A 9,663-nucleotide genomic window follows, 5' to 3' on the forward strand; every position below is an offset into this window, starting at 1 on the left:
ACCTACACCTATGTATGCAGTAGCTCAAAAGAGGGAACAAATCTTTACAGCAAGGATCAGTCCCACCCCCTCCATCCACAGAGTAGACAGGGATGGGCAACTTGGACATTGGCTACCCAAAATGGGGTGGCTACAAAGGCAAGAAGCAATTGGCTTACACGCTTTCAAGAGGGAACCTAGACCCAGAGGGCATGAAGTAGGGTAGAATCTCCACTGAGTGAGTTGTATCCAATCTGTCTAGGTGGGGCTGATGAAAGGAAACACAGATAGGTCTCTTGTGATACAGTGAATAATTGTTATCAGGACTGATAACAAATGTAAAGGTAGACATTTTGTAGCAAGGAGGGGAGTGATTAACTTTGCAGTCTAGGAGTGGAGGTCCCTGGGACAATGAAGGGAGAAGAGCGAAGAGCAGGACCCTACCCAGAGAAGCAGTGATGCCAGAGATGGAGGCAAAGACGATGACATGGAGCAATGGAGCAGCTGGGGACTTTAGACCCAGAGAGGGAGAGGGGCTGCAGGGTATACCCTTTGGTTGGTTGATGATTCATGGAGAGGATTATAACTATGGCAATGAAACGATATATGATAGGATGAATGTAAAACCAATGTTCTCCCATGTAACCTATCACATAATTCACAATAAAACATTTAAAACAAAACAAAACATGCATGGATATATAATTATTTAAACAACCACAGGGCACATTCTGGAAGCCAGTTTCCTAGCCACCAGCATACAGCCTTTCTCTTTCCTTGAGTCTAGAGCCCTCAGTGGCTGTATCTCTCCATGCCATCACCTCTGCCTCCATCTCTAGTGTCACTGCTTCTCTGGTTAGGATCCCACATTCCACTCATGCTCTTCCCTCTTGATGATTCTAGGATTCTCTACTTCTGGAATGTAAGATTAACTACCCCCCTCTTTTTGCTACACAATCTCTAGCTTTACAGTTGTGAAAATTGCAATTAGGTATGATAAGAACTACTCACTATTGGATCAATAAATCACATTCCCATCTCCTTTCACCAGACCCATCTAGACAAGGTGAAAATATTCAGTGGTGATTATACCTTCCCCACACACTCTGAAACTAAACTCCCTCTTGAAAACTTGTAAGCCAGCCACTTCGTGCCTTTATAGCCTCTCTCCCCCCACCTCCATTTTAGGTAGCCAATGTCTAAGTTGTCCACCACTATCAACTCTATGTACAGAGGAGATAGGTTTGATCCTTGATGTGAAGACTCTTTCCTTCTCAGTTGGTATTTTGAGCTACTACATCCAGAAGTATGGGTCAAGTTCATCAAATTGTAACAATTTACACTTGCTTCCTTAATTAAATTTCTTTATATTCCCCTAGTCGAGTTCTGATCATCAAGCCATTGAAGCTAGGTCAAATGGATTAAATATTATTTTTTATAGAGATAAAATTTCATTTTGTTAATTTGTTCTCTATTTAAAGTATTGAGGAGTCATAAACTGCTAGAAGTGAGAGAAACCATACAGATAATTTAATTCCACTCTTCTCAAAGTGTGGTCTTCAGACAGCAGCAGCATCAACAGGACATTTGTTGTTATATGCTGTCGAGTCGATTCCGACCCATAGCGACCTTGTACAGGGTTTCCGAGCCTGTAAATCTTTACACGAGCAGAAAATCTCATCTTTCTCCTGCAATACAGCTGGTAGTTTCGAACTGCCGACCTTGAGGTTAGCAGCCCAATTCATAACCACTACACTACCAGAGCTCTTTGCACAATATATAGACTGTCCCAGTAAGATATACTTACAAGCACAATTTATTAACGTGTAGTTAACAAATAGAATTGACAAATAAGTATGTGAAGTTACATCAGAAATTTTCTAAATTTCTAACCCCAGTGCTAACTTGTTGCTTTAAAGTATATGGTAAATGTGTTTCTATATCATCTAAAATATTCATATATTTTATTAGTTGTTGTTGTTGTTAAGACTGTTAAGAACTATCAAGTTGGTTCTGACTCATAACGACACTGTATAGGATTTCTGAGGAGTGGCTGGTGGGTTTGAATCACTAACATTGCAGTTAGCAGCCCCATGCTTATCCTACATTGCTACACCAGGACACTGATAATAGTAGCTGTGAAGGCTAGCTTCCAAGATAGGGCCTGTTGAATCTTGTCTCTCAGTGTTCACAACCTATGTATTTCTCCCACAGTGAATCAGTAACCAATAGAATACTCCAAGACTAGTTTAGTTCATAGAGACATTGCTGCTTCTTTGCTTTCTTGTGTCTTTCACTCTAGGGGAAGTCAGCTGCCATGTCATTAGAATACTTAAGCAGCTTTATGGACAGGGCCATCTGAGGAGAAACAAAGGCTAGCTAGCACCAACTTAGCAGCCATATGAATGAGCCAACTTGGAAGTGAATCCTTCAGCTTTCACATGACTATAGCCTTGAGTCAAACCTTCACATGACTATAGCCTTGGCCAATATCTGGCTGCAACCTTATGAAAGGCCTCAACCCAAACTACTCATAAATGCTTAGCCCACTTAATTGATATAATGAATTATTATTGTTTTTCTAAGCCACCAAGTTTTGGGATGATTTGTTATGCATCAAAAGATAACTGATACAGTAGTTAACATTATTGCTCACTTATTATAATCCAAGAACTAACTGTGCTAGGCAATTTCTTAACATTATTTCATTTAATCCTCCTAACAGCCCTATGATGTAGAGACACTATTACAATACCCAAATAAAGAAAAGGTGGCCCAGAAAGGTTAAGTAATTCTGTCAAGGTTTCACTGCTAATAATTGGCACAACTTAAATTTGAACCCAGGTCTCTAACTCCAGTGCACAGGTTCTTGTTCACTCTTTTACACAGACCAAGATAAAATCTCTTGGATAGTTAAATAACAGCTGCTACTGCACCCAGGGAAGAGGAAACTTATGTAAAACCAGCCAAGGGAAGCCTAATGGCCAGATTCAACCAGCATTGGTACCTAATGCCAAAAGACCCAGAAGTTCCAAGCTTGTCCTGCGTCTTAGAGACAATTTCACCCAAGATGCCCAGGACTCACCCAAATCTGCAGCTTCACTCGCTTCTCGTGACGATAGACTGTCTTCACCTTGAAATCAATGCCCACAGTGCTGACGAAAGCCGGGGTGAAGGTGTCATCAGCATAGCGGAAGAGGAAGGAGGTCTTGCCAACACTACTATTGCCAATGATGAGTAGTTTGAACATGTAGTCAAAATTCTGGTCAGAGGCATCTTTGACTCCAGCTTTACCATCAGTAACTGAAGCCATCTGCAAGAGAGACCTGTGGTCACTCAGAGATATTACTGATCACCCCACCATTCACACACTTACTCCCTTACCCCAGCATTACTCAGGAAACACACACACACAGAATTGCCCAGCACTAGGATTCCTGGTGTGGCGCTGTAGGATTAGGACTAGAATGCGAACCACAAGGATGGCAGTTCAATGCATAGGCTGCTCCTTGGAAATCTTACACAGGTTGCTATGAGTCAGAACTGACTTGACAGCACTTCATAGGAAAAGCAACACACATGCCCCAAATGTTATCTCAGGACCTGGAGTGGGACCCATCTCCTTTCATTCATTCCTTCAGCAAATTTTTGTTGAGCACATTTCTCCAGGTTAGGCCCTGTGCTGAGCATGGAGAATAAAAATGTGAATCAGACATACTGGATTCATAGAAACCCTAAATGACAGAGAAAAACTGCCCTATAGTTTCCTAGGGAACCCTGGTAGCACAGTGGTTAAGTTCTAGGTTGTTAATGGAAAGCCTGGTGGTTCCGTCGTCAGCTGATCCATGAAAGAAAGATGTGACAATCTGCTTTCATGAAAATTTACAGAATTGAGATTTCAAGACAAGCAATCAAGTTCCTTCAGGACAAACCCCCCTCCAAGACTGAAACTCAAAGGGAACACATGAGCAGGCATGTAAGTTCTCTGGTGACTGTATTGGTCTACATGTGAGTGGAAGTGGGGAAAAGTCAGTAATGAAGATATGGGCTGAGTTCAATCACGTTCCATAGACTCCTGTCAACCTTCAGATGAGACAGAGCAAAGGAACAGCTGGTTGGTCCAAACTTTGGGGAGACTTGGGAACTCCTGAGCCTATGGACATTGACATAGCCACAGAGGGCTAGAGTTGAGAGTGAAGTGTCCAGCTGACATGAAGTGGAGAGAGACATACAAAAATGCCCAATCTTGTAAATAGTACCCATTTGAACTAACTTCAACGGCTTGATGACCAGAGTTCAACTAGAGGAAGATAAAGAAATTTGATAAAGGAAACAAGTGTAAATTGCTACAATTTGATGAACTTGACCTATACTTATGGATGTAGTAGATCAAAATGCCAACTGACAGGGAAGTAGTCTTCACATCAAGTATCAATCCTATCCCCTCTGTATACAGGGTTGATAGGGTGGATAACTTAGACATTGACTACTTAAAATTAGTAGGGATAGGGGGACTATAAAGGCACTAAGTTGTTGACTTGTTGTTAAGTACAGTGGAGTCGGTTCTGACTCATAGTGACCCTGCACAGGGTTTCCGAGGCTGTAAATCTTTATGGGAACAGAACGCGTCATCTTTCTCCCGCAGAACAGCTGGTAATTTCGAACTGCCAACCTTGAGGTTAGCAGTACAATTCGTAACCACTACGCTACCAGAGCTTACAGGTTTCCAAAAGGGAGTTTAGTTTCAGAGTGGGGATAGAATCCCCACTGAAGAGTTTTCATCTTGTCTAGACAGGTCCAGTGAAAGGAGATGGGGATAGGATTCTTTGGATTCAATAGTGAGTAATTGTTATCATGACTAATTGCAATTGTCACAACTATAAAGGTGGAAGTTTTGTAACATAAAGGGTGGGGTAGTTAATCTTACAATCCAGGAGCAGAGGACTCTAGGACCATCAAGAGAGATGAACATGAATGGAACATTGGGCCCTAACCAGAGAAGCAGTGACATCAGAGATGGAGGCAGAGGTGAAGGCTTGGAGAGATAGAGCAGCTGAGGATTCTAGACTCATGGAAAGAGAAAGGCTGTGTGCTGGCAGCCAGGAGGCTGGCTTTCAGAATGCATATTTTGGTTGTTTAAATGACTATATATTCCTGAGTGTTTTTGTGTACATAAAAAATAAATAAATAAATAAATAGAGGGAATAGAAGCAAATACAGTCAAATGATGATGCATGGAGGGGATTGTAATAATTGCAATGAAACAAAATATGATAGAATGAGTGCAAAACCGATGTTCTCCCATGTAAACTATCTCTCAATTCACAACAAAAGCTTTTTAAAAAAAAAAAAAAAAAATTACAGCATTGGAAACTCTGTGGGGCAATTCTACTCTGTCCTATAGGGTCACTGTAAATCAGAATTCGACTTGACAGCAGCAGGTTTTTATCTCTAAATACATGGTAGCATATTGTGCATTTTATTATATACCTTCCATGCATATTTTAAAAAAGCATCCTGGTGTGGCGCTGTGGGTAAATGCGCCAGACTGCAAAGCCGTTTGAACTGCAAGGTCGGCGGTTCAACCTCACCAGCTGCTCCTCAGAAACCCTATACAGGGTCGCCATAGGTCGGAATAGACTCGATGGCACTTGACAACAACAACAACGATAGCACAACAACTAGTGCTTTATTGCTAACTGAAACATTGGCAGTTTGAATCCACCAGCAGTTCCATGAGAGAAAGTCCTGGCAATCTGCTCTTTTAAAGAACTGTTGTTGTCATTGTTAAGTGCTGTCAAGTCTATTCTGACCCTGCATAGGTTTTCCAAGGCTGTAAATCTTTACGGGAGCAGAAAGTCTCATCTTTCTCCCATGAAACCGCTGGTAGTTTAGAACTGCTGACCTTGAGATTAGTATCACAATTTGTAACCACTACGCTACCAGAGCTCCTTATATTGGTCTGCATGGGCTGGGAATACAGCCTAGAAAACTCTATAGAACAGCTATACTTGTAGGGTCATTATGCTTTGGAATTGACTCCATGGCACACAGCAACAATATGCATATTTTAACTTCTGAGATCACACTCTCACTTGTTTTGTGTCCTGCTATTTTTTTTCACATAACATTATATTATAAACATTATACCAAGACATTAAATACTCTTCACAAATATCATTTCGGTTGACTAAATTATATTCTGTCTTATGGGTGTATCTATCATCTGACTAATTCTTGAATGTTGTACATATACGTTGTATATATAATAATGCTTTATTATTATAAAGTTAGCTGCAGTGAACAGTTCTTTACATAAATCTTTGCTCATTTTCCTAGTTATTTCTTTAGAAAGCCTAGAATTGTTAGGTCCGAGAGTAACTTTACAGATTTGAGCCATATCTCAAGTTCATGTCCTTTATCTTCTAAATTGGGAGCACAGTGGCTCTGTAAATAAGCACTGGACTGCTAACCAAAAGGTCAGTGGTTCGAGCCCACCAGCTGCTCCTCTGGAAAATGATGAAGCTTTCTGAGCTAGCAAAGATTTACAGCCTTGAACTCCTAGATAGGGTCACTATGAGTCAAAATCAACTCGACAGCAGCACTTAACAACAACAACAACATTCTCTAAAGTAACCTGGGAAATAAGGTCAGAAGGACAGGGATTGTTATTCCCATTTGATTGCAAAGGAAACTGAGTACCACAGATTAAAGGATTTGCCCTAAACTAGCAGCTGAGATTAGATTTAGTACCCTGTAATGTTTAGGGGAAACTTTTAAATCCCTACTTCATTTCTCAGTTAAATACTTGGGCAAGTCATATCATCTCTGTAAGCCACAGCATTTTTACCTTAAAATAGAGAAAATACCATTTCACATAGCTCTGGTACAGAAGACCCAGTACTATATGTAAACAATATGGTACAATTTCTTGGCACATGATGTTGTTATGTATTATCAAGTAGACTCAAACTCATGGTGACCCTATATGACAAAGTAGAACTGCCCCACAGGGTTTCTGAGGCTGTCATTTTTATAGAAGCAGACCACCAAGTCTTTTCTTCCATGGAGCCATTGGCAGGTTAGAACTACCAACCTTCGTCTCAGTTAGCAGCCAAGCACTTAACCACTATACCACAAGGGCACTTGGTTGTTGATGCTGTTGTTAAGTGCTGTTGAGCCAATTCTGACTTTTGCAACCTTGCGAAGGGTTTTCAAGAATGGTTGGGGGGTTTGAACCACCAACCTTTTGGTTAGCAGTTCAGGTAGGTATCAGTAAATATGATTTCATTGACCTCTTTTCTTCACTACTGCAGTCAAACTTGTTCAACTGCCTCTCCCTGATCTGGGGCTCCATTAGTTGGGTTTGTTTTACAGTTAATTGTCTGCCTTCTCTCTGAATTCAACTGAGTTTAACCCACCCTCACATCCTTTCAACACTGGACCTGTAGTAAATCATTAGGGGATGTTATTTCTTTCAGCAAACATTAATGAGCATTTACCATGTGCCTTCAATATGGATTACACCTCAACATAAAAAAAAAAACAAAAATCTTTATTTTTGCTTGGGCCAACAAGCAACATCATGATAAACAGAGAAAATATTGAAGTTGTCAAGGATTTCATTCTACTTGGATTCAGAATCAACACTCATGGAAGCAGCAGTCAAGAAATCAAACAACATATTACAGTGGGAAAATCTGCTGCAAAAGATCTCTTTAAAGTGTAAAGATGTAACTGAAGACTAAGGTGTGCCTGACCCAAGCCATGGTATTTACAATCTTCTCAATGAATGCAAAAAGCTAGACAATGAATAAGGAAGGTCAGAGAAAAATTGATGCATTTTAATTATAGTATTGGTGAAGAATGTTAAATACACCATGGACTACCAGAAATGAACAAATCTGTCTTGGAAGAAATGCAGTCTTAATGCTCCATGGAAGGGAGGATGTATCAAGACTTCATTTTTAAATACTTTGGACATGTTATCAGGAGAGACCGTCCCTGGAGAACATCAGGCTTAGTAGAGTGTCAGTTAAAACGAGGAAGACCCTCAACAAGATGGACTGACATAGTGGCTACAACAATGGGCTCAACATACAGTTGGAAGTATGACACAGGACCAGGCAGTGCTTCTTCATTCTGTTGTACTTTGATATGAAGTACAACAGAATGTGGATTAATGTGCCAGACTTCAAAGTCATTTGAACTGCAAGGTCAGCAGTTCAAGCTCACCAACTACTTCTCAGAAACCCTATACAGGGTCACTATGGGTTGGCACCAACTCGATGACACTTAACAATAACAACAGCGAACTATCAATGTAGATATCATATTAATAACCTTCATTTCTCTGATGCCGATGACTTTACACTTTTGTATTACTGGATATTTTGGAGCAACAGCTTTATAATTTTAAAAACCTAGTTACTGGCCACAGCTTTCCAAGTAACTGAATATATGAATTCGGGCAGGTCACTTAAACGCTGAGTCTCATTGCCCACATCTGTAAAATAATGATAATACTAACATCACAAGGCTGCTCATTTTCAATAAAAGAATGAATATTAGGAATTAGAATCAAGATGGTGGACTAAGCAGATGTGCTACTCAGATCCTCTACAACAATGATAGGGGAAAACAAACGAAACACACAAAGATGATAATTCTGGAATCTTACAGAATAAAAGTTGGAGAAGTGGATCAAACATTAGAAGAAGAGGCCAACAAGGGGGCAGCAAAGGAGGGAGACACATTGGTGAAGGCTGTACCCACTGAATGCCGCACAGCCATTTTGAACTTTTTCTGGTACCTTCGGAGACCATAACTTGGTGGTGTGAATTCACGTAGGGGACTGACAATGGGAAAAGGTGTGTTTTTTCTTGTTTCCCCAAGTTCCACTAGTTACTGGATGTATGGCCGGTAACTAGTGGCCCTCATCAAACCCCAATGCAGCCCCCTACTGTCCTGGAGTCCACAGCCTAGAGGTTGTGGGCCACACCAGAGAGAGGTGGGAGACACCTTAGCACCTGGATTTGAGTGGATTCTGCTCCAGATATACAGAGCCATCTGATAAACTTTGGAAGCTCAAATCAGTGAGCTTAAAGATACATCTCTCAATACTAGAAAACTAGAACAATCAGAAAAAAGAAGAACAAAATCTGAAGAAAGCCTAAGATTTATATCGAATACTATTAAGAGGAATAACTTATGGATGAATGGTACTTTCTTGCCTTCTTAATGACCTTTTGCTTTCTTCCAGTACGATGTTCTTGATGTCATCCCACAACTTTTCTTGTCTTCAGTCATTAATGTCTAATGCATCAAATCTGTTCTTGAGTTTTTGTTGTTAATCCTTCAATCGATTCAGACTCACAGAGACCCTGTATCAGGTTTATGAGGAACGGCTGGTGGGTTTGAGCTGCAGATTTGTGTTTCAAACCAACCTTTTGGTTAAGTGCATTATCTTGTAGTGCCATACCAGATACTTAAGATGATCTCAAAATTCAGGTGGGATATGTTCAAAGTCATATTTTGGCTCTTGTGGAGGTGTTTTAATTTTCTTTAGTTTCAGCCTGAACTTGCATATGAGCAATTGATGATCTGTTCCTTAGTCTGTCCTGGCTTTCTTTTGGCTGATGATAGGAGCTTTTGCACACTTTCTTTCCACAGATGTAGTCAATT

At 40.5% G+C, this 9,663-nt stretch overlaps 1 protein-coding gene across 1 annotated transcript in view; it reads right to left on the reverse strand.

Annotated features, from left to right (window-relative positions):
- Positions 1-3,292, reverse strand: part of RAB3B (RAB3B, member RAS oncogene family) — a 115,600-nt gene extending 112,308 nt beyond the window's left edge. Inside the window, exon 1 of the mRNA XM_006839763.1 lies at positions 3,065-3,292. Coding sequence (XP_006839826.1) covers positions 3,065-3,292 — 228 coding nt within the window. The remainder of the gene's footprint in view (positions 1-3,064) is intronic.
- Positions 3,293-9,663: the final 6,371 nt, after the last annotated feature.

This window comes from Chrysochloris asiatica, unplaced genomic scaffold (genome assembly GCF_000296735.1).
Source record: "Chrysochloris asiatica unplaced genomic scaffold, ChrAsi1.0 scaffold00026, whole genome shotgun sequence".
Taxonomy (NCBI): Eukaryota; Metazoa; Chordata; class Mammalia; order Afrosoricida; family Chrysochloridae; genus Chrysochloris; species Chrysochloris asiatica.